We start from the raw sequence: 24,503 nt of genomic DNA on the forward strand, positions 1-24,503 counted from the left end.
CCAAATTTAGCTACAACCATCTGATTAGTGATATGTTTCACCAATGTAATGGCGCTTTTAAAAACAACCAGATCTTCGTAAAAGCATCATTATATTGGGAAAATATGGCTGTTGCTAAATTTTGCGAATTTCTTGGAGTATTTCTTTAACGTATTTCTTGGAGAAACACTGAACTTAAATTCTTGCGTATCATTATGTAAAATACAGGAAAAAACACTTTATATATAAAGAAATATCATGTAAAGCAAACAGCAATTTATTGTGAAAAATCTGTCCAAGACATAGTCTATGCCAGTTCAGGGAAAAAGAAAAAAATCTTACTTTCATAATCTCGGAAGTTTTTGAATTTAACGTGTTTTAAAATGAGTTAAAAAAATTTAAGCCACATGCAATTTTTGTCCCCCCCCCCCCTGCAAAAAAAAAACCCTGGCCCGAGATAGAACTTACAAAAGATAGCAAACCTGGGTGCTTTTTTTTTTTTTTTTTTAATTGCGATTTTCGACAAAATTGCTTTATCTCCGGAACAGTGCTGATATTTTATTGCAAATTTTTGTAATAGAAAGATAATCATTTTTTCTCCAACACGATATGCACTACTTAGTTATATGGGTATTTTTCTTACTACAGCGCTTTAAAAAAATTATTTTTAATCAATTATTTATTTATTTTTTTAAATGGAAATTTCAAATTTTTTTTATTTATTTCACTATTGATCAGTTTCACTGAAATCTATTTCTCAAAACCTATTATTTTCTCAAAAGTGTTTTCTTATGACAACGCTATAACTCTCACAATACTTGATCAAACTTCATAAGTAAGGCATCGTTTTAAAGATTTTTTTCACTGCTTTCGGCAAAAAATAAATAGAAAGTTCACATTTTGGTTGTTTTGTTAAAAAAAAAAAAAAAAAAAAAAAAAGACTTTTTTGGTTTTTTATTACACATTGCTTCGATGCATCGAATTTCAAAACGAAGAAACAATGGCTCGATCAGTTAGAGCGTCTTGCTATTAATGCGAAGGTTGTGAGTTCGAATAAGGCCAGGAAAATTCTTTTAAATAATGACTTCTTTTCTTCTGAAGTATTCTGATCCAAATAAGCTCAAAAGTGTAAGCTTTCCTTTTCAATCAACGCAATATTCAACGGTACTGATCAACAGTAAAAAATCAATTTTTGAAATTGTGGTTTTTGAAAAAAAAAAACAAATTTATTCAAAAATATCTTTTTTAAAACGCTGTAGCATGAAAAATTACATATATTTCCGAATGGTGCAAATGGTGTTGTAGAAAAAAATGATAATCTTTCAAATACAAAAATTTCAAGAAAAATACCGTGCACAGCTCGTAGATAAAGTAGCTTGAAAAGTTTGTAGGCGATTTCAAGAGAGAAATGACACCACCTCATCTTTGGCGGACTATATCTCAGGCCAGTTTTTTTTTTTTTTAAATTTTTTTTTAAATTTTTTTTTTAAGGAAGAACAAAAATGTTCCTGTAACTTACTTCTCTACTGATTTTTATATGCGTTAAATTCAAAACCTTCCGAGAATATGAAGGTACCCCTCCCCCCTCCTGCCTGGAATACATGGATCGTATTTTCCCTGATAGATCGTATTTTTGTCTGCTATAACGAAGTTCTGAGTAAAATGCAACCTTACTTTATTTTTCGTCTGATCCAATCCAAAAAGAATAAGTAAATTAGTGTTTAGAAGTGAGAAGCACAGATTGCCCGTGATGATGCCTCTTCGGTCTCTCAGGGGCCTGGAAACAAATAAAAAAAGAATCAGTTTGCTTTCAACTGTCGTATAGGGTGTTAAGGAGGTATGATTTTACTTGTTGTTTAATATTCACAGCTGTTTTTTCACCGCTTTTGAGTAAACTTAATGGCATTGTTTAGGTCAAGTTGATACATGGAATATTTTAACTCCCAAATTTGTAAATGTTTTTTTTTCTTTTTTCTTTTCCCAGAAATGATTAAAAATGACTTAAGAACTCAGAAGAAGGTAATTTCTCTTGAAATAATGGAAAGAGCGTATTTCGGTGAAGATATTCATACTTATGCTTTTATTAGCTGTAAATCAGATTTACATTTATCATTTAACACAGTTCGATACTTTAAACATTTATGAGACTGTTCTTTAAAAATTAACTTTTCATTTTGTCGCTTATTACGTCAGCATAACAGTTTATTCATTAGAGTATCAACTTGAGCCACGTTATGTTGACTTGATACATTTCGAAAAAAAAAAATCAACATTTTGTTTATGTGAAAAAAATTATGTCAACAAAGGTTTCGAAATCAAGCAAAAATTATAAAAATTCAATATGTAAAAAGTTTATCAACAAAACCCGAACTCCCCTGTTCCCTACTATTTAGCATCAGTTTATCAATGTACTTATTGAGTGATAATACCTTATTGCTATGAAGCAGACTAACGTCAGAAACAGTGCTAATGATGAAACGCCGCAGCAGATGTACGTCATTAAAGAAAGCACTGTGTCGTCTTTCACCTACATAAAAAGCATAAGTTCTTCAGCTACCAGAAATAATGATAACTGTTAATAAGCACAAAAGTTTAAGTTTTATAAAAATATAAACGTTGGCCACAACCAACGAGAAGATGGTGATACAATGAATATCACACGAGATCAAAAACAATCAAAAGTAGTATATATCAAACAATTATATGCAAAACGTATCGAAACTTAACTTACATTATCATTGACATCCATTAAAACTGCAAAGTTTGTCAAGTGATTGCATTTGCAAACAGTGTGACTTGCATTCCAGTTCACAACGAAGCATCCGTTCGAGTCCCATTGTCCGTATGGTTCCCTATGAAATAGAGCAATGTTATAGTATTCAGTAAGTTACACCCTATAGCCAGGGCTAAGGCAGAAATACATGAAATACACCGCCAGCTCAGTCAGTTCCAGCCGAGGACTGCAGTTTCGTGCTTATCAGCCCGGCATAGGAGTGACTGAGCTGGAGGTGGAAAACCTCTTAAAGAAGCCTAGAGTGCCAAACAAACTGGTAGCTGGAGCTGGCGGTGTATTTCATGTATTCCTGCCTTAGCCCTGGCTATAGGGTGTAACTTACTGAATATACCTGCCCTGCCTTCAATATTCGAGTTGAACCGAACCATTGTTTCGGTCACTCGTCTGGTCAGTGCTAATTCTATATTAGCTACCAGTTTGTTTGGCACTCTAGGCTTCTTTAAGAGGTTTTCCACCTCCAGCTCAGTCACTCCTATGCCGGACTGATGACTGCACGAAACTGCAGTCCTCGGCTGGAACTGACTGAGCTGGCGGTGTATTTCATGTAATGTTATAGTAGAAGAGCCCGTGATGCTAACTGGGGATTTACTCGAGCGTCGTGGGGACCATGTGCAATACCACCAGAAAATCAAGAAAAAAAAAATCCACATATGGCGGTATTGTACATAAATGTAGTATAACTATATGCACAACTCCGTAGAAGCAGCCACTGGTCGGACACCATTGAACGCGCGAATCTAAAACTCAACGGGCAAAGCGTAGCCTACCCTGGATGTAATTGCAACCACTGATCTCCAGTGATTGCAGAACTAATTTCACCATCGGCAAACGTTGTTGCCCGTGGAAACCGGTTTCTCGTTGTTAATCTAATTAATACTACATCTATGATATTTAACTGGATGTACGATATGATAACCAGTGGCTATGATTACTTGGAGAAGTTCCAGAAAACGCATCTCGGCGTCAGCGACAGCAGAGCGTCTCCTTGAAGAACGTGTTCCAGGGTAAATGAAACGTACTGATTGCTTGGCAAAGGTACTGAATCAGTATCGTTGCTCACAGAGAAACTGATGACTCGGCTGGCGATCTGACTCCAGGAATTACGCTCGGATCTGAAACGGAAAAACAAACTTTACAGTTTCACAGAGAGGATGATTATGTTAAGCCCAGTTGAGTGTAAAAAAGAAAGAATGAAAGCTGAAAATTTCATCTGCATTTTTCTCTAAAAAAGATTTTTAATATGATTCTCTTAATTTAGCTGATTTGGAACATACGATTTCTCGATAAAAAATTAATTAAAAATAGTAAATAAATCAGAAATGAAGGTCAAAAGTGATTTCAAGCCAGACTTTTTTAGTATTAAAACGAGCTCAATCATGATTTTTCAAATGCATTTTCATTTCATAGCTAGCTGCGGCATTGTACTGTCTATGTCGGAAAAAAAAAGGTTCCAGTCTATGTTCAACAATCAAGTTTAAACAAAGGAAAAAAATAGTGTAATATTTCCTGTCAACATGTAGTAAAGAGTCATTGTTATAATTAGGCGCCAGCATTCCGTTTCACGGATTTTCTGAAGAAAACCCAGCTAGGGTAACACCCCCCAGTAATTGGCACGGCACCAGTGATTGGCACTTCCAACAAAAATGTCCTAAAAAAAGACTTGTATCCAATTTTTTTTTAAATAGAAGGCTATATATCAACTGAATGTACACTAATTTTAAAGATTATAACTTCAATTAATGTTACTAAATGGCAGCAGTACGTAGGAAAGAGAAATAATTGTGGCTTGTGTCAAATCAGCCATTTTTGTTGCAAAAGCTTCTTCTCTGGCTTACGGGAAGCATGCACATAAATCCATTAAAATCTGACTTAAAATATATTTAAAATTTTCGTTGTCGAAAGTTTTGTTTAGTTGAAAGGTGTTACTTTAATTGTGTAGAAGTATATTTTCCTCCCTATTTGGAATTTTAAAATAATGATGGGTGCCATTTACTGGTGCTTCAATTTTGCTAGTCCCCAGTAATTGTCATGTGTGCCAAGTACTGGGGAAATAGCGTCATTTCCGCGATAAATCTGAGTGAGGTGTCATCATCTTCAGTGTTTTGCGTAGATTACGAATATGATAAAGCAGAAATCGAAATCGGTAGCTTTTGTACAGTAATTGTCAAAAAAAGCATCAAAATCATCAATTTTTGAAGTTGCGGCTTCTTTTCAATTGGAGTGACTTTCACCAGAAAAAAAAAAATCCAAATGAAAGTTAGTCAGTAATTAATTTTATACTGGGAGCTCCGTCCTCTGTTCGATTCGCTCGCTAACTCCCGTTCGCCACCTAAGGTATCTCAATGCCACCTGCAGCGGGTGGTTTTTCAAGAGAAAAAAACCCGACTTGTTGCATTTGATAAATAAAAAAGAGGAAAACTTATGCAAAAAAGTATGCTATATGAGTTTTTAACTATACTTGGGGCAAACCTAACTTGGTAGCATTCGTAAAATCAAATCTATAAACCGAAGGATGAAACATCAATAATTTCAATATCTTTTCCATGGAACATTCCAAATTTATGTTTTTATTTCTGTAAAATACTTTTCCAACATGAAGAAGAGTGATTTAGCATTAATTTATATAAAACTAGTGGTACCCGCACGGCTTTGCCCGTAATAGAAAAATTAAAAGGTCTTTTGGTTCGCCTGTGTGGCAAATTTTCTCTACAATTGGCTTGTACCCATGTTACGGTTCCACGTTATGATAATTTCGTAATTTACTCGTCCATCTTATGATAATTTTGTTCTTAAAATTGGAATAGAAAAAGAACTACATCGAATTTTCGAAAAATCGCTTCGAGGTGCACACCCCCATGCTACAAACTAATTTTGTGCCAAATTTCATGAAAATCGGAGGAGCGGTCTAGGCGCTATGCGCGTCGCAGAGATCCAGACAGAGAGACTTTCAGCTTTATTATTAGTAAAGATAAAGATAAAGAAAACAAATTCTTCCTCATATTATCAAATTTATATGAAAAATGGGTTTAAAATTGAATAGAAAAAGAACAAAATCGAATTTTCGAAAAATCGCTTCGAGGTGCACACCCCCATGCTATAAACAAATTCTGTGCCAAATTTCATGAAAATCGGCCGAACGGTCTAGGCGCTATGCGTGTCACAGAGATACTGACAGACAGACAGAAATCCGGACAGAGAGAGATCCAGACAGAGAAACTTCCAGGTTTATTATTAGTAAAGATAAAGAAGAAAGATAAACACATTCTTCCCCATATTATCAAATTTATATGAAAAATGGGCTTAAAAACTGGAATAGAAAAATAACCTCATCGAATTTTTGAAAAATCGCTTCGAGGTGCACACCCCCATGCTACAAACTAACTTTGTGCCAAATGTCATGAAAATCGGCCGAACAGTCTAGACGCTATGCGCGTCACAGAGATCCTGACAGACAGAGGGACTTTCAGCTTTATTATTAGTAAAGATTACCTACTTTACATTAACATTACTCATGTTTCTTATGATGATAAAATTTGTATGTAATTTAAAAGTAAAAAATAAAGTGATTTTCCAGTTCTATTAACATGTGCCAATTACTGGATCACAAGGTGTCATACACTGGGGTATCATGGTGCCAATTACTGGTGATTTTGGTAACTTTTTATATGCATATTTTTATAAAAGTATCGATTCAAATATTTTTGATTTTAGTGAACCAAATAGATGCACAGATGTGCACTCTTTGATACAAAAATATTTGCAAGACAGTATTTTTTTTTCTAAGTACTGAAGACCCCCCCCCCCCCAGAGGTAAGTTTAAGGACAAACTCTTTAAGTGCCAATTACTGGGGTCTTTACCCTATGTGATTTCCTGATCATCAAAGGAACTCAGTGTTAAATTTGGGAGAGATCCGAAGTAAACTGAAGATTTATATTAGAAACCTACACACAAACGCACACACAGTCATTTATATATAGATATATAAATATAGGTTTGATACTTCCTAGTGGATGATATCACGCTGTAAAGCGATTTGGATCCCATCAAGTTGAAAACCGCTGCCAAAACATTCGGTTTACTTTGAAAAAGGACTCAATCTTGGAATGTTTTTGTCTTTCTAGCAAACTTTCAGAAGTGGAATGAACTAGTTCGGATACTAAATGCCTCAATGCTAGCTCGATTTTAATTGCATAAATTAACATTACGCATTAATGGAGACCTGAAACTAAATTAGATTATTTTAAGGAAGTATCTTCTTACGTGAATTAACCGCGTCTTCTCATTGTAAATCTATAGTGCAATTGGTTTCCATTTCAATACAATTCCTAACACTATGATAAGATAATTACATGCAAAAACTAGAACATAGCCAGCCAAAAAGGCCTTTTCCCTGTCTTTTGTGATTAGATCAAAAGAAACAAGTTAATAATTTCAACTCTTAAAAACTTTGAAAATTGAAGTTTCAATTTTGAAATAACTATTTAACCCCATTAATACTAGTTAAGATTACTCATCTTCAATTAAAATAAATAATTTCATTTTAATATAATATAGTGCTTACAAGCAAAGCATTGGATATATGGTCAGGGTAAGTAGATTTCTGAGGATAAGGGATAAAGGGCATTGAAATGTAGTGTTACTGCATTTATAGTAAGATATCCTATTGTTGCTCTGAGGTGAAGATATGATAAGCAGCGAGTAAGACCATTCGTGTAGTACATGTTTAAAAAAATATTTAACGTTATTACCGATAGTATCTCACATAGTTGAAACGCATTACAACACAAAGCTAATCAATGGCATGTAAGGGGATTCTTGCAGTTCGGCGTTCAAGAAATCTCTTACGTAGTTATAGAGAACACAGTATGCTCAGTTGTGTCATCAGATGAGAAATTGGCTCCTCTTGGCCTGATCCGTTATTTGGTTTAGTGCATTGAGTATACACTACGGTGGTCGAAAAACACTTTTTTTCTTATCAATTTCTAACAGTGCGGAAAGCTTACGCATTAGAATCCTAATGACGGGAAAAATAATTAAAAATTTTTAAAATCACTTTTAAAATCGTGCAAGAACCCTCATGTTGAGAAAAAAGAGAAAAAATCGGCAATTTTTAAAGACGTATTTATATTTTTTAAATAATTTACTTCATTTCTAATAGGATAAAAAATATACTTTATAGTTATTAAAAAGAATAGAAAAAACTTGCGGGCATATTTTCGATCATTTGAATTTGCGCAAAAAGCCTTAAAATACCATTTTTAAAGCAAAATTCATATTATTTCAGATATTCTTAGGCTGGCATAAAGCAATAAAATTATGCTATTAAATATCCGTTTTAATGTTTTACATACATTTCTCTTAAGCTGAAATTACTCAGGACTCACCACGTGCAAGCCTGTCATTTCAAATTTTTCCGTTGGGGGGGAGGGGTCAAAGGGTGCAAATTCAATGAAAGTTTTTACGGAAAAAAGTAAAAATCATGCCCACCCAAATGCCAAACGTAAATACATTTATCTCTCAAAGCCGTGGAGGGAGGCAATAAACCACCCCCTGACTCCTAAATGACGGGCCTGATCAGGTAGCGGTGTCAGCAAAACGAGTCCAGCTCATCCATCTTACCCATTAAACCAACCAATTTGGGTGTGATTCATTTTGCTGAAGTTCTTTAAATTCTGACTTCGTATCAAATGTTGATTGTTGTTTCTGATGCCCCTTGGAGCACCCAAGGTGATGAATAACAAAGGCGTTATACGGTTTTTTTTTCTTTCTTTCTTTTTTTTTTTTTTTGAGGCTAATATATGCGGTTTTGTTTGACTGAGCCCCACTTAGGTGGACGTCCGACTTTTACTCAGACACATAAGACACATAGCACAATTCCGATTTTATTACAATACAAGGAAATAAGAACACCCAGGACAATAGGCGGGAATCAAACCCACGCCTCTCTGCTTTCAAGCAGTTGCTGAACGATACTGCTCGGCCACCGAGGCCCCACAAATGTGTATGATTTGATTATTATTTACTATGAAAATCTTCTGGGTTTTCATACCTGCAATTGTTGTTTCTTACAGCCTCTGTCACAAGTTTTGCACAATTCTCACCGAATGAGTGTGGTATCAAATATTCAAGCTATGGGCAGGGCTTAACTTTCAAAGAAGTTCTAAGACTCCTGTTGCCATATTTGACAACAATGGTAGTGGTATCATCTTGCACTAGAGCCGATCAATAAGTTCAGGATAATCTACGGCTTAAAAATTAATGAAAGCTTGAAGAATCCTGGTGGCTCATTTCAGACTTTCAGTATTCTCCTGTAGCCTAATTCTCGAACGTGCTGTGTGTAGTATAATATTATCGCCATATAATATTCTCTGGATAAAAAAAGAACAATTTTCTATGAATGATGGGATCAAGAATTTCCTTTAATGTTATTCGGCAAATGTCTTTAGGTTTGAATGACCTTTAGTGTATGCTTCGGATCGTCCCAACTAAAAATAATCTTCAGAAAATCTGCAGAAAAGTTTTTTTTTTTTTTTGAAGTATATTTCAAGATTTCTGCAGATTTTTAGAAGACAAGCAAAATCTGCATTTTGTCTTCAAAATAATCTGCAGAAAATCCACACTAAAAGGTTTTCTTTTTAGTTTTCTCTTAATATTCTGCAGATTGTTTGAAGATAAAAAAAAACCTGCAAATTGTCTTCAATTAGATCTACAGAAAATCTACACAAAAAATTCTCTTGCAGTTTTCTCTAAATAGTTCGCACCTTTGTAGATATTTTATGGTCATCAAAAAGAAATCTGCATTTCAATTTAAATTATTTTTCAAAGTTTTATTACAGCATAAAAGTTTTTCACACTTTAAATTTTTTTATATTTTTTTCAGTTTTTCGAAAATTAAACAAATTTCTTTGTTTTTCTAATTAAAATCAGTAATAAATAACTTAAACTTTTCCCCCAAGAACTTAGGTTTATATTTTGATAACTTAAATTGAAATTTAAAAGCATTTCAACACGTCTGAAACATTTACCAAATAAAAAATGTCTGTTTATTGTATTATATAAATAATATGGCATGAAAATCAATTTTAATTATAAGTGCATGATTCAAATCAAATAAAAGTGAAATTACAATACATCATTTTTTTTTTTTTGAAAACAAAACGATATTGAATAACGCAAGTTATTACATGGTTTGAAGGGGCTTTCAAAAATGTCAATTTGAAGAAGGATACGGATTAGAACAGAGTCAAATTTGTCTCACTTGGAGAAAAATCAGGAAATTGAAATTAAATAAGAACAAATATGACTTGAAATAATGTTCTCGAACGGCGGAATGCCGTTCGAAAACATTATTTCAATATCGAGAACATTATTCTCGAACGGCATTCCGCCGTTCGAGTACAAACGCACCCAAAGCCAATCCTCTTAGCGTCCGCGGAGGCTCCGGTCCTATGAGAGTAGATGACCGCTCGGCCAGTTGACGCGCATTGTTTTTGCTCCGTCAAGGAAACAAATAATTAGGGCAATTTCAAGTTTCATCATTGGAAACCCATGAAAAAATATTGGATTCATGCCCCGGTTCACAAAAAGGTAAGACACTTTAAAATTCAACAATTATTATTTGATAAAATTAACTTTTATTTAATAAGTGTATAATAGATTAGGTTTAGTTTGAAATTATTATGCCTAATTGGAGGTTTTTAATTTTTGAAATTTTTACTTTTTCACCGATTGACTTAAAATTTTTAGCGAGCATTTACGTTGTTGATATCTATTAATAAAAAAAAATGTGTTAAGATGTCTCAATAATAACCAGCCTAATTAACTTAATTACTTTCCACCACGTGATCAATTTGGTGCGAAATTTTTATTTCTTACAAATACTTCTATTTATTATTTCGTCTTGAAACTTTACACTAATTTTACAATCATAGCAAAGTATTTTTGTGACAAATTTGGTTTGATTATTTCAATTTGCATAAGCTCCAAATTATTAAAATTTAAATTTTCATTTCGGAGGAGTAGTTCAAGTTTTGATTATATGTTTTGTCAAACGAACATGAAAACCACTCTGTAGTGAATTTACTCATTTTTATTAAAGAAATGTCTAAACTTAAAACTAAAAATGTTTTCGGATTTTTATTGCATTAATTTCATTTGTTATTAGTTGTTATCTACTATTTTTAGTTTGCTGGGTACATTTTTTGCATTTTATCTACAGATTTTCTGCAGAATATTTAAGTATATTTGTAACATGCTTTCTTCACAAAATCTGCAGAAAAAAATCTGCAAAAATTTGAGCATATTTGGAACACGCTTTCTGCAATAAAACTACAGATAAAACTGCAGATCTTCTTGAGAAAGCATGTTCCAAATATGCTTAATTTTTTTATTTTAAGATTTTCTGCAGATTTTTTTTTAGCTGATGTCTTTCACTGTGTACTGCATCTTAATATCAAACCAAACAGGAGTGTAAGTCTTTGCTATAATTTTTCCAGTATCAGTATTACGCTTGTCGGACTAATTTGGGAAACAAAATCCTAACATCCAATTAGCGCAGTTCACCGTTGGGAATAACTGAGGAGCCTGGGATTCTTATTAGCTAATTCTGGATCACTTGCTGAAATTTGTGTGTTCGGGATATGGAATTTTCAACGAAATCGTGAAATTTCCGTGCCGTACTCAGGCAATAGAGAGATGTATAATATTTGTGAGAGACTGGTGGAAAAGTTAGTGGGCATGGAAACCCAGATGGTTGTTTTAGTACACAACATTCAGATGAAGGTCTTTGATGCAAAATTTGATACTAAGTAAGAATTTAAAGAACTTAAAAAGTCACACACAAATTGGTTGGTTGGTTGGGTAGAGTGCTTGTATGTACGGAGTGGGGGGAGGGGGCAGAAAACTCGAATTGCTGCTACCTCTACATGGTGAGTCTTGCGTCATTTTATCAATATGGAAAAATAAGTAAAGCATTAAAACGGATGTTTAACACTCGCTGAAAACCAAAGCTCTGCCATAACTTGAATATTTGATACCACACTTAATCGGTAGAGAGATGAGCAATATTTGTGATAGAGGCTGAAAGAAAATGTAGCGAGAGTAAAAAACCGAGAAGGTTTTCATAGTAAATAACAATCAGATCAAGAACATTTGATACGAATTCAGAATTTAAAGAACTTTAGCATAATGAATCACATCCAAATTATTTGGTTGATTGGGTAGGGTGGTTAGTGAAACTCGACTTGCTGCCACCACCACGTGATTAGGTTCAGGGTCTGTCCACGGTGACTGACGTTACAATTAGACTCGATTTTTAACTTACAAATTCAGCGCTGTCTTAAAATTAAACTTTGTTTCTTCTGAAATTGATCTAAAATATCATGATATGGTACATCACTGCCCCCACACGTGTTTTCAGACTTGAGGAAATTTTTTTGTGTGAAATTGAAGGGAATAAAAAAACGTGACTGATGTTGCGCGGAAGAGACATACAATTGTTAGTGATATTCTTCAAGAACCCGTTCTCCAGTTGCAATCAACAATTTTGGAACATGTTCCGCTGGAAGTGAATCACTCCTTTACTGCAAAAAAAAAAAAAAAAGTGTCGTTGCTAAACACCTAATACAGATTTCGAATTTAAAAAAAAAAGTATCACTCGAATATAACTCTTTATAACATGATTGCAAGTCGGATGGTGATAGCTCTGAAATTTGCATGAAGCTGTGACATTTAGAAATATTTCTGTATCGATGATATAGCACTTTTATTCAAACGTACTGCATGAAGAACTAGGAGTATCTGTTTATCAAATTTCATGCCAGAAAATTTTTTACAGCAGCTGTTTTCTTTTGTGAAGATATAACAAAGAGCGCTTTGAATGACATATTTTACCAAGGTTTCATTATTTTAAAATTGAGGCAATGCAGCTGCTAATTTAAACCTGGGACTTCAATACTTTAAATTTGTTCTATACTTGTTCTATTTCTTCACCTAATTTATCTTTTTAATTTTATTCTAAATCAACTTTGGTAATTATGCTAGATTTTTAAAAATTATTTTATTTATTTTTTATCAACCACTCTTTTCAGTTTCTACTTTGTTTTACTTTTTGTGATTTTCATGTTTTCCTTTATTTCTTAATTTATATCGCCTCTTTTTTTTTTTTTTTTTTTTGCCTTTCTGCAGCAGTCAATGCTATTTGTGCAATTTGTTTGATGTTTATTAACAAAAACAGAAATGTGACTGATGTTACTGTGACTGATGTTACATACTTTAAATAAGTTTTAAATAATTAAATTCAACTATTTCTAAATATTTAAAGGTTTAATACTAAAGATATCATCATAAATGAAGAGAATATGACATTTTATAAACTTGGGTTAGTTTTTGTTTAAGCAATGCAAACTTTTATACAATTTTGTGACTGATGTTACGTTAGAGTATGAGCCCTAGTTTAAAACCATTTGCTACAAGACAATCATAAAAGTTTAAAGTTTCTTTGTTGGTCTAATCTCTTCCTAGATAAACCACATTTCTAGAAAAAATAAGATTGTAGACATAGCAATTAATTTCCTAAGTGAAAAAAAAGAGTAACTTTTAGAATCGTTAATGCAACGACGCATGGGCACTGAGAAGTGCTGTCAAAATTTTGCTTATAAAACTTATAAAAAATGTGCTGATAACTTTTTTCGCATAGTTTTATGAAAATACAGTCTTTTTTACCTCATATGGAAGAAAAAAATTACTGATACAAGGAAGTTTTTTTTTTACTGTGATGTCCCTAGTTTCATGGAATTGCCCTTCATCATTTAGGGGGCAATATCGTTGGTAAGGGGTTGGTTTATTGCCCTCCCCCCTCCACAACGGCTTTGTACCAATGTATTTACATTTGGGTGCACGTGAATTTTGCTGTTTTCCGTTGAAACTTCCATGGAATTTGCACCCTTTACCTCCCCCCCCCCAATGAAAAAAATTTGAAATGACGAGCCTGCACGTGCTCAGTCTTGAGTCATTTCAGCATAAGCGAAATGTATGTTAAACATTAAAACGGATGTTTAATAGTATATTTTTATAGCCTTATGTCAGTTTAAGAATTTTTGAAATAATACGATTTTTACTTAAAAAATGGTATTTTAAGGCTTGCTGCGCGAATTCAAACGACAATGTGCTCCCAAGTTTTTCTATACATTTTGGTAACTACTAAGTGTATTTTTTATACCATTAGAAATGAAACAAAAGAATTTTTTGAAAAAAATATGCGTCTTTAAAAATTGCCCATTTTTTTTCTATTTTTCTCAACTTGAGGACTCTTGCGCGATTTCAAAAATTATTTATAATTCCCGTTATTAGGGTGCCAATGCGCAAGTTTTTTGCGCTATTAGAAATTGATTGAAAAAAAAGTGTTTTTCGACCCACCGTAGTGCACTAAACCAATGCACTAAACCAATACCACACCCACTTATATGTAAATACATTAATTTCTCAAGCCCAGGGAGGTGAATTTCGACCCACCCCTTCCCTTTGACCCCCATGAAAAACATCGAAATGACGGGCCTGCTTATGGTCTTCGCTTTTGGCACGCTGATCAAATTATTCATTGTCATATTATCGATCTGCTGCGAAAAGGTAATCAAGGACACTTCGTTTGCTTTAGATTCACAAGAATTTTACATTTAACTAGTAGGTAGGGTATTTTACACCCAAAAAGAACTGAACTTCTGTTTTCAAATTCGTAATGTTTGCCTACATGGCTTTATATGCCAATGTATCTATCTCACTGACGGTACTGTTCCAGTCGCAATTTCTGCATAAATAATGCGAAAATGACAGGAATTTCTTTCGATATTAATTTGCTAAATTTTGTGGAGCAGAAAATATAGTTTGTCGTGACGTTTCATTCACTCCAGCTCACTACTTACTTCACAAAAAAAAAAAAAATCACTAGTTGACTGTTATAAAAGTCTGCAACGCATAAATACACAATGAACAGAAAAGGATCCTTCTACATTCGTAACTCAAAAAACATTGAACGTTATAATGTACAACATTGTTGCGACGTTTTATTCACGAAGCAAAAGCATTCTTACAATTCGTCTTTCAGGAAATCTCCTACGTGGTTGTAGAGAATACCGTATGCCGAGTTGTAGTTTCTACAGGAGGGAAACCTGCTCCTCATTGTCATATCCTCTGGCACGCTGATCAAATCATTCACTGTCATATTGTTGATCTGTTGTGGAAAGGTAATGAAGGACCCTTCGTTTGCTTCTGATTGGCTCGAATTTAAAATAAAAGTCTGCAAAGCTGCGGGGAAAAAACAATCATTAATATATTACTATCATACAAAATACTTTATATCAACAAACAGACATTTTTCTTAAGGTTTTTTTTTTCGGGTACTCAGTTACCACAAAACAGACGTACTGCTGGCTTCCATTGAGGCATGCCCACACGCGACGTGAACGTCTGAAGAAAAGTGTGCTCAAGCTCAAAATGCCGCAAAGGATTGACCAGAGTTAAGCAATAGCATTTTGTACAGCAATCTGAACAGACAGGTCAACAATTGCGATCAGAAAATCGCACTAATGGGAAGCTTCATCATGACAATGCGCTTTGTCACACTTGCTTCGTTGCTACAGAGTATCTTTCAAAACATGGCGTCACAACAATTCCTGAGCCTCCCTACAGCCCAACGTTGCACTTACTTCCCTTTTTCTCAGAGTAAAGCTGCCGTCAAAGACTTCAACCACGGAGCCCCGGATGCTGTCAAAGTGGCTTGCACGTGTGCTCTGGAGGATGTTTCATTTGCTGACTTTCAGCGAGCGTACAAAGCGTGGAAAGCTCGGCTGCCAAATTCTGTTGATACTCAAGGGACAAACTTTTAAGACTTATACATTTTGTAGCGATATCTGTAACACATTCTAATTTGCAGATTTATTATCATTACTTAAAATAAAAATTCTGTATATACAGAGTGATTCTGAACTAACCGTTCAAAATCTGCTTGTGGGTAAGGCACACAGTAACAAGATGAACTATATAGATGATACTATTATGATCTCAAATATGAAACAAATCCCAATTAAGGGTTTTAAACAATTTTACAGCTTAAATAGAAAGTGTCTGAAACTCAACACCAAATAATTATCCATTATGTAGACAACAGCCGACCGCCATATCTACACCATTACGAAAATTCAAAAGCTTTAGGAATAGTATGTGAATTGGCAGAGGAAACAAAGGTACACCAGAAAAAGCAGTCTACTTTAGTATTTTAGTAACAGTTCAGACAAAAAGCATGTTTTTTGTTAATGGCAGAAACACCACAACTGTTACTTAGACTTTTAAAGCACGTGGGCTTTGTTTGAAGCCACTTTTGTTTACAGCCAACAGACACAGTTACTTCAGCAAGTGGTTGCAAATAAATTTGTAACCTCAAATGAAGCCACCGGATCTCAAAGAGTTAAATCTCTATATTTGATTTAAACTTCTACACTGTAAAAACGATTCAGAAACGTTCCTGGAAAATAATGGGCAGCTAATGTGCCCAATATCTGCCAGAAACATATCTTGCAAATTCCAGGAACTTTTTCCGCTAAAATTCAGTTACATTCCCGATATTATCCTGGAACTTCCTGAAAAATTCAGAAATCTTCCCGTTTAAAACCAGCCGTGTCTGTGGAAGTAATATCTTGGCATCATTCTGATTTTTCAAGCAAGTTAAAAGAGCATTATTGCACACATGGCCAAAGCTATGCCAGAATTGTAAGTAAGTAACGAAAATTTTACTTGCCTGCAAATCTCGCAAAGCAATGCAGGCCACACTTTTTCGCTCCCTTTGGGAGCTTAATTAGCATGGACGGGCAGTACCTGAAGTAAAGCCGATACACTTTATATATACGCTCCGTTAATCTTTAAACTGAGAGATAAAAATATTTTTCACAACAGTGAAAAGTCTGTATTCTTGCGACTTGTAGCAATTTAGGAAACTTTTTGTCAAGAATACTTAATTTTCCCAGGAAGTGGATAAAAACCATTAAAATCCCGAAACGTGACACGGAAATACCCAGTAACGTTTCGGATTTTTTTTACAGTGTACTGAGATGCGCCCCAACCGTATTATAATGATTTTTTGGGTAACGCGGAGGTGACCTGCATTGTAGTGAAAAAATTAAAAAAATTGACAGCTATAATTAATGATTGCCTTACCAATATTTTCACTGGCTACTGTGAATTGCAATTTATCAGAGGATTTCTTTACACAACTTAAGCGATTTCCAATCCTTGATACAACGTTCAAGATCTTTGCTGCAACTTCAGTTTGATGACTCTATAAAACAAAGAAACCAATGCATCACCTTAGTTAATTGAGAGTTATTATTCAGAACTCTGTCAACTAGCTGGCAATATTTATCTCACTTATTTTTGCATTTAAACTTCTCATGTGTAATCACCAGAACGTGTTCACGGGTTTAAGGAAATACCTGAAGTTAATGTAAATAACATTGCAGAGAGAGAGAGAGAGTATTTTCTCGCTTATCCAAGCGACATAACATAGTGCAATGCTTTTATTACTAATATTCAATATACTAGTATGAAATGTTTTATCAGTAGTGTATGATTAGCACTACATGGGGATAAGTGTACCATGTAACCAGTGTTATATTGTGAAACAGCGTACAGTATTTTAGTGCACAACTTACATACGATGAGGAACAAATATGTACAGTATACTGCCGTGTGTAGGTAAACGGCAGTATCTGCAGAAATACGTTTTCGAGATATTTGAAGAAATGTGTGGTGGATTCAATGCTAACTGTAGGAAAATGATGAAATTAGACGTTTTTTTCAGCGGAAACCAAATGAGCGAGCATGTACAGTACAGATAACGTACAATAGATGACAAAAATACAAAAAAAAAGAAAAATGAAAATTTGCAGTTACTGCCCTTTACCTGCACACGGCAGTATAGCTATCGTGTACAGCTTGGCGCTAACACCATGACTTAGTGTGTAAAGTTTTGAAGGCAAAATGCAGTGTAAGAATCTGTTTTCATGGTATGAAAGACTTAGCTTCCACGGATTAGCCTAAATTTTCGTGGGTTACTAAGCAAAAGGTTTGGGTATTCTACTTAATTAGTACAAAGAAGCTACGTTTACCTAATGCGAAAGGTAAACAGTTATTTTAACAAAAATTGACTTAGCTAATTTGACACATTTGTTATTACCCTATTCGTTTATATATTTATTTATTTATCGTATTAAGTTTATAAAAACCTGAGTATATGTGTATGAAAACTTTAAAAAGAAATTGCTTTCTCTCGAATGTTCGAATAAATATGACTTTTGTTTTTTGGGACAGTACATTGAGTACAAAGGTCTTTTCATTTCCCACATTCAGTACTCATTTGCCGCATCCAGGATCCTGGACATTTAAAATTTTAGACTCTATCAATTTTAATAACGTTAGTTTTCACTCTTACTTTGGACAGATTTTCCCACGCTTTTTTGACTGGCTCTCTTAAAATGTTACTCATAGCAGAGATCATGGACTTGGTGAAAGCGTATCGAACTGGTACTTTATCAGTCTCTGTGGTTTCCAACTCCTCTTCTCCTTTCTGAACCACGTAGAGTCTTAACAATTTTGCAGACAGATTCACCAAAGCAGCTACATCTCCATGAGAGAGTGACTTATTACGAGTGTCCTCTGCTAGTTTCGTGGATATTTTGACTGCGTCGTCTCCGCCTTCCATCTGAAAAATTAATAACGAATGCATTGTATTGCCGCAATCGATTTCTCATTTTGTTTCTATTTCAGTATTTATAGAGGAATAATGCAAATTAATTTTCTTACTGCTTCTTACATCATCTTCGAGTTCTTTAATCCAAGTATGTTTGCAATGGATGATGGTGGGCATTTCAGGTGTGAATTGGAGATTTGTACCATTGCAGAACCAATATGCGTAACCTAAAAAATAATTTTACTTGTAAACGAAGTCAATTATAGTAATATCATTTCAGTAAACTATTAAACACACAGTTCCTTTATCTAAAACGCTCTTTGAACCGAAATCTGTTTGGCTGTTACACAATCATAGTAATACTTCTGTCCATAACGCTTTCGAAAGAATAGACGACATTTATAAAGTTAATCTGAATTTATAACAGTTTTTTTTTTTTTTTTTTCAAAACGGAAGAGACTCTCAATTATTCAGAAATTTGAATTTTACGAGCTATCGAGCTCTAATCGATTCGACTATTATGTAATTCCCTAATATGTATAAAACTTGTTATTAAACTCCATCATATATTTAAGAGTCTTTTTATTCTCATTATTTATTTTTGCTCTTTTAAAAATTGAAATATTATTGAATGCATTACTTATGTAAAGATTACTTTGTCAGTTCTATGAAATGCATGGCAGGGAAAATTTTCAATCTTGCCAATTCTTTCATGAATTAGCTTTGTTTGAAATGTCTATTTCGATTTTTAAGAGGGATTCATGTAACATTAGAGCTTGACCACGGAGAGATGGCGGATGAAGTTTTCTTCCGGTTCGGTAGACGGGGCAGCTTTTTCGGGCTCTACGCTTGATGTGACCTTGTATTAGAGCATTTTTAAGCTCAAATGAAACTTGGGTTAACTACCTAGGCCAAAAAATAAATTCGATAGGAGTTACATAATATGTACGTAAAGAAAGGGAGAAACTGTGACTTATAAGTAAGTGCAGTGCATTGATCAAAGTAGTAAAGCTCGAAAATGTTAAGAGAAGAAAAAACAAGTAATTTTCGTTCAGAAGCTTTGAGAAGATTATTTATTGCACCTTCCTGAATATGAATCGATAGGTAAGTAAACTAGTTATCTCCTGGGTTTTTTAACAAATGAGATCACTGGTTCTGAGAGTCATCGATTCATATAAATCACCGAGATGAATGACCTGCAAGACCATTCCTTTTCGAAAACCCATATCAGCTTCTGAAAATAAATACTTCTTAGCACCTTTGATATTTGGAGGCGAATGAAACCATAAAATGTAGTGTAAAAGTAAAATTAGCGATTCTGAATCTGCAAGCCTTTTTTTTTAAGTTTAAAGTATTCATTCCTAAAACTCCGAGAGCAATTAAAATACAAGAGGTTTCGAAACTATGAACAATTATTCTAACATTTATGCTACTGCTCACTATTATAAGAATTCTACCTTTGAACTATACGTTAAAAATTTGAAAACTGAAAGGTTTATTGGGCAAAAAATATATTTCGTACAACACTGTTAAAAATGAAGTTCAATGTTTCACGAAGAAATTGGGTAAATCTAGTCAAATTTAGCTGCATTCATTTCATCGGTGATCAGTTTCACCAAAGTAATTATGTTTTTAAAATTTTTTGATCACCAAAAGCACAATCGCATTGGTGAAACTTGTCACCAATAAGCTAAATTTTGAAAGATTTAACTTATTTCTTGGTGAAACATTGAACTTTAAGAGAGGAGTATGTTTCATATTTTTCTTTTTTTTTTTTAATTTCTGAAAAGTGCCGTCTACAAATGATGTCAAGCTTTGCCGGGAGGAGGGGAATCGGGAAATAGTGAGTTTCTGACAAGGGAGAGGAAGAGGTAATAATAAGTGCAACATCACACATTTTTAATACAAATATGCTTATGATAAACATCATGATATGTGACAAAAGATGGATTGCGGAATTTTATTGACGCAGGGGAGAGGGGTCAAATTTGTTGAAAAAGGGTATGACATCATTTATCGACAGCACCTAATGCAGATTTCAGCTACTAAATAGACTACTAGAAATAGCATAATATCCGCGTGCAAGTTGTTAAAAGGACATTTGCCATACCTGTCATCCCAAGAGGACAGCTCATATTCACCACCGCATTAGCAGGGGTATCCGGCCAGTTGATACCAGCAGCTTCTTTGCCTCTGCACACTCTATTTTGCTCCGTAGATGTAGCAATTGTCCTGAAAAGTGTGTTATAGAGAGAAGTATTTCAACGAAACATGAAATATTTTTTATGCTGTTATAGTCCATGTATTTAGAATCGGCGTGTCAAGACCAAATAACTTTCTCGCTGCTCCCCACCCTTTGCCCTCTCAGGTTGTCATGGTTCTGGCACTATGAACTTTTCCCCCACTCTGTTTCTTCAACACATAACATTTTCAGAAGCAACATGGGAAAAAGTTCATAGTGCTGTAATCATGACAACCAGAAAGGGACAAGGGTTTACAGTGGAAAAGTTATTTGGCCTTGACAGACCGATTCTAAATACATAGGTTATAAATGAAAGTTCAATCTTTCACCAAGAAGCTGGTTAAATCTAGCAAAATGTAGCTGCAACCATCTTACTGGTGATAAGTCTCACCAATGGGTGAATCAAAAGGTGCATCTACAAACTGGTGTTTGTAAAATTATCTTTACATTGGGGAGATTTATCACCGATGGTTGAAGTTAAATTTTTCTCGATTTAGTTAAGTCATACGTGAAACATTGAAATGTATTTTTAAACGTAGGCTATGGATACGCAATTCAGGACTCGACAGTGAAATGGAGTTGATTGACAAAAACAAAATTTTACAAGCGATATCAGGAATCATTAAAATAGCTGTTAAAACTAAAACTATACTAATGAATCGTTTTACCTTCAAAAAAACTATTTATTGACTTCAAACGTGTCATTAGTTGGTCTTAGCTGTTATTTCACAGGATCCTAATCGTTTTTCTCCCTTCTCGTGTAAAACTTGGTTTATGTCACTTAATTCCATTTCAATGTCAACTAATAAATTTTATATAATGTTCATTTAATTTTCAATCGTAAACATTGGTTTGCTCTTTTAACCTTGATTTCATCACTTTTTGCTAAAATTAAAAGTGGAAGAATGTTACGAGCACTCATTGTAATTTGAATTTTTTGTTAGTAGCAAGCTAGAAGTATTTGAATTGAATTCGATGTGCGTTACAAGATGTAGCGCCTGTTGTGTTTGAATTATTCATTTATTTATGTGTTAAATTAATTTTGTGTTGTGTTTTGTATTTATGTAACTTAAAAAAATTTTTAATTCATTTTTACATGGATGTGTTTTTAAATTCAACGTTATTATGTTACTCAGATCAGAATGCCGAGCTTATGTTTCGCTATCTTGCAGAAGATATCTCAACTAAGTTACAATACTTCGACATTATTTTGAAATTGAATAGTTATAACATTTTTGCCTTTAGTTCCTCCTTTTCGAAATCCACACCCATTTGAAAAATTGGATTGTTGAACCTCAGTAGAAAAGGTAAAGTTCTTTTTTTATAAATGCTATTTAATATTATTTATTATTACAATTCAAAATGAATTTGTAAATATTGAAAAATTATTATGACTGTTTTAACGAACTTTTGCTACACACTTGTAATAAAATAGGAATATAATTTAATGGTATAAATACCTCTGTTGAAGATATTGCGGGTATAAAATTCATTTAGATGGTAAAACTACTTTTAAAAGGTTCAAATGAAAAAAAAAATGCCTTTATTAGAAGATAACGACACTGAAATCGAAGTTTTGTACGTGCAGAACGTGATGACAGAATGCTTACTTTATAGTTAAAAGATGGATTGAAAAATTGGAAAAAAATAAATAATATCGATGTAGCGTCTAGAGTAATAAAAATACTTTGATTTTTAGAAGTTCATATGTAAAATTGGATACTTAACTAAACTCATTAACTGAAGTTGGATGCCAATGGGTAAAAGATGCATCTAAAATAGAAGTAATACATGTTCACGTTTCAAAAATATGCAATATACATTGATGAAGTGTACTCCCATTTCCGAAGAATGATTCGTATCACAGCAGTTTAGGATGGAAAAGTGAAAACGAAAAGAACTTTCCTCATTTATTAAGTTATAAGCGAAAGGTCCTTCACATTTATAATCTCTTCAGCAAATTTACAGGCTGAAATTAAAATTTAGTGACCACGTAATGACGATAATAAATAAATATGCCAAATTGCTTGCGCACCGCACTTTATTTATAAAGTAGACACTAGATACGTAGTAGAGAAAGTTTGACGTTGCTATTTCAGCCGTTGTTTGATTTTCACGTGACTTTTCACAGCGTTGCCAAATTTTAATAAGTTGGCATATTTATTCACTACTTTCTTCACGAGAAAAAAGTTTCGTATAGAGTGGCTCTAAGTTGAAACATGTCATTGATAGTGTGTACTTTTTGGGGGGATAATAGTGAAGTGTGATTGGCGAAAAGTTCCGTTGGGTCACTTTTGTAGAAGTTTTGCGAAGGAATTCCAAAATTATCCTTTATACATTAAACTCTCCAAAAAGGAGAAAACAAATTGTCAATGCCATGCCTTAACTCATCGGGGCCACACTATTACTTGCGCTGAAACTGTTAAACCAATATTAATCAATGATCGCCGATGAATTATCCTTGCAGGAGGAATGCGAAAACTTTTCAGGTTTCAATGAATCGCTACATTCCCTGAATATCGTTGGTATGTCTTCGTATGATTTCAATATAAACATTGATTGTAAAGACGTTCTTTCATTGGTCGTTAAATGGTTTTAGAATCAATCTACGTAGCGATTTCAAAAAGTAAGGTAACAAGAGCTCTGTAGGGTGTGAAGATTGTTTGTATGTATAAAACTCACGCTAAAGGTAATGAAGATAATCAGAGCTTTTATAAGTTACCGGTTGATAGAGCAGGGTGTCCATATACATGACAAAATATCATTTAGAAGATGGCTGCGTTGACAGAAATATGTCCTGCCAATGAAACACGAAGTGTAATAAGAATTTGCGTTGGGAGGAATTGGGTCACCCTCCTTACAGTCCCGACCTCGCACCAAGGGACTTCCATCACTTTGGACCTTTAAAGACACACTTGGATGTCCGGCATGGAAGAAATCATCGTCAAGAATGTGAAACCATATCTAGGTGGCTTGCTGAACTGTAGCATTGGTTCGGAACTGCTGACCTCCCAAGTAGTTCCTTTAAGTTCCTAAGAGATTGAAATCACTTGGTGCTAGGTTGGGACTAACGCCTTATCACACTTCTTGTTTCATTGGCTGGATATGTTTCCATTAACGCGGCCATTTTCTAACTGAAATTTTGTCCTGTTAGTGAACACCCAGCTCCATCCACCGATACCGTTTGAAAGCTCAGATCATTTTCGTTACCTCGGAGGTATTTTTATTCATACAGAGAATCTTCACAACCGTCAGAGTTCTTGTTACATTACTTTCTGAAACCTTTTCGTATTTCCAATTAATCAAATTTCCTCAAAGTATCACCAATTGTTTGAAGACAAAGTGATGCTCTATGATCCTTTTACCTATCGGTTGTAGTTTGCTGGCTAGATGAAGAGCTGAAACTTGTAGGAAGAATATCTTCTGACCAATTTTGTTTCCATTCGGCAGGCCCCAAGGTCTCTGGAAAAGAATTTCACTGTCACCAATAACAATTACCAAAGAATAAAAATAATAATAAGGGTGTTCTTCTACCTAGGATATCTGAAACCAAATTATTTTGTATTGTGTTTCAATCATCAAAAATGTTACGAAAACCAACAAAAAGAAGGTACGGAAAAAATAGAGGGAGAGGAACAGCTGCTATTCCAGAATCTTCCACGTAAGATTTACTTTGTTCTATGAAAGAAATTTTATGATATAAAATAATCTTCTACGCTTGCGTTCGACGAACCTCACCGGTCGACCGGTG

General features: G+C 34.1%; 1 protein-coding gene across 1 annotated transcript in view; it reads right to left on the reverse strand.

Annotated features, from left to right (window-relative positions):
• Positions 1–24,503, reverse strand: part of LOC129231154 (adhesion G protein-coupled receptor L2-like) — a 50,336-nt gene that overhangs the window by 14,210 nt on the left and 11,623 nt on the right. Inside the window, exons 5-14 of the mRNA XM_054865402.1 lie at positions 24,118–24,214; positions 20,621–20,742; positions 18,634–18,737; positions 18,253–18,522; positions 16,980–17,100; positions 14,861–15,074; positions 3,706–3,885; positions 2,711–2,831; positions 2,409–2,506; positions 1,654–1,756 (exon numbers count right to left, since the gene is read on the reverse strand). Of these exons, the coding sequence (XP_054721377.1) occupies positions 1,654–1,756; positions 2,409–2,506; positions 2,711–2,831; positions 3,706–3,885; positions 14,861–15,074; positions 16,980–17,100; positions 18,253–18,522; positions 18,634–18,737; positions 20,621–20,742; positions 24,118–24,214 (1,430 nt within the window). The remainder of the gene's footprint in view (positions 1–1,653; positions 1,757–2,408; positions 2,507–2,710; positions 2,832–3,705; positions 3,886–14,860; positions 15,075–16,979; positions 17,101–18,252; positions 18,523–18,633; positions 18,738–20,620; positions 20,743–24,117; positions 24,215–24,503) is intronic.

Source organism: Uloborus diversus, chromosome 10 (genome assembly GCF_026930045.1).
Source record: "Uloborus diversus isolate 005 chromosome 10, Udiv.v.3.1, whole genome shotgun sequence".
Classification (NCBI taxonomy): Eukaryota; Metazoa; Arthropoda; class Arachnida; order Araneae; family Uloboridae; genus Uloborus; species Uloborus diversus.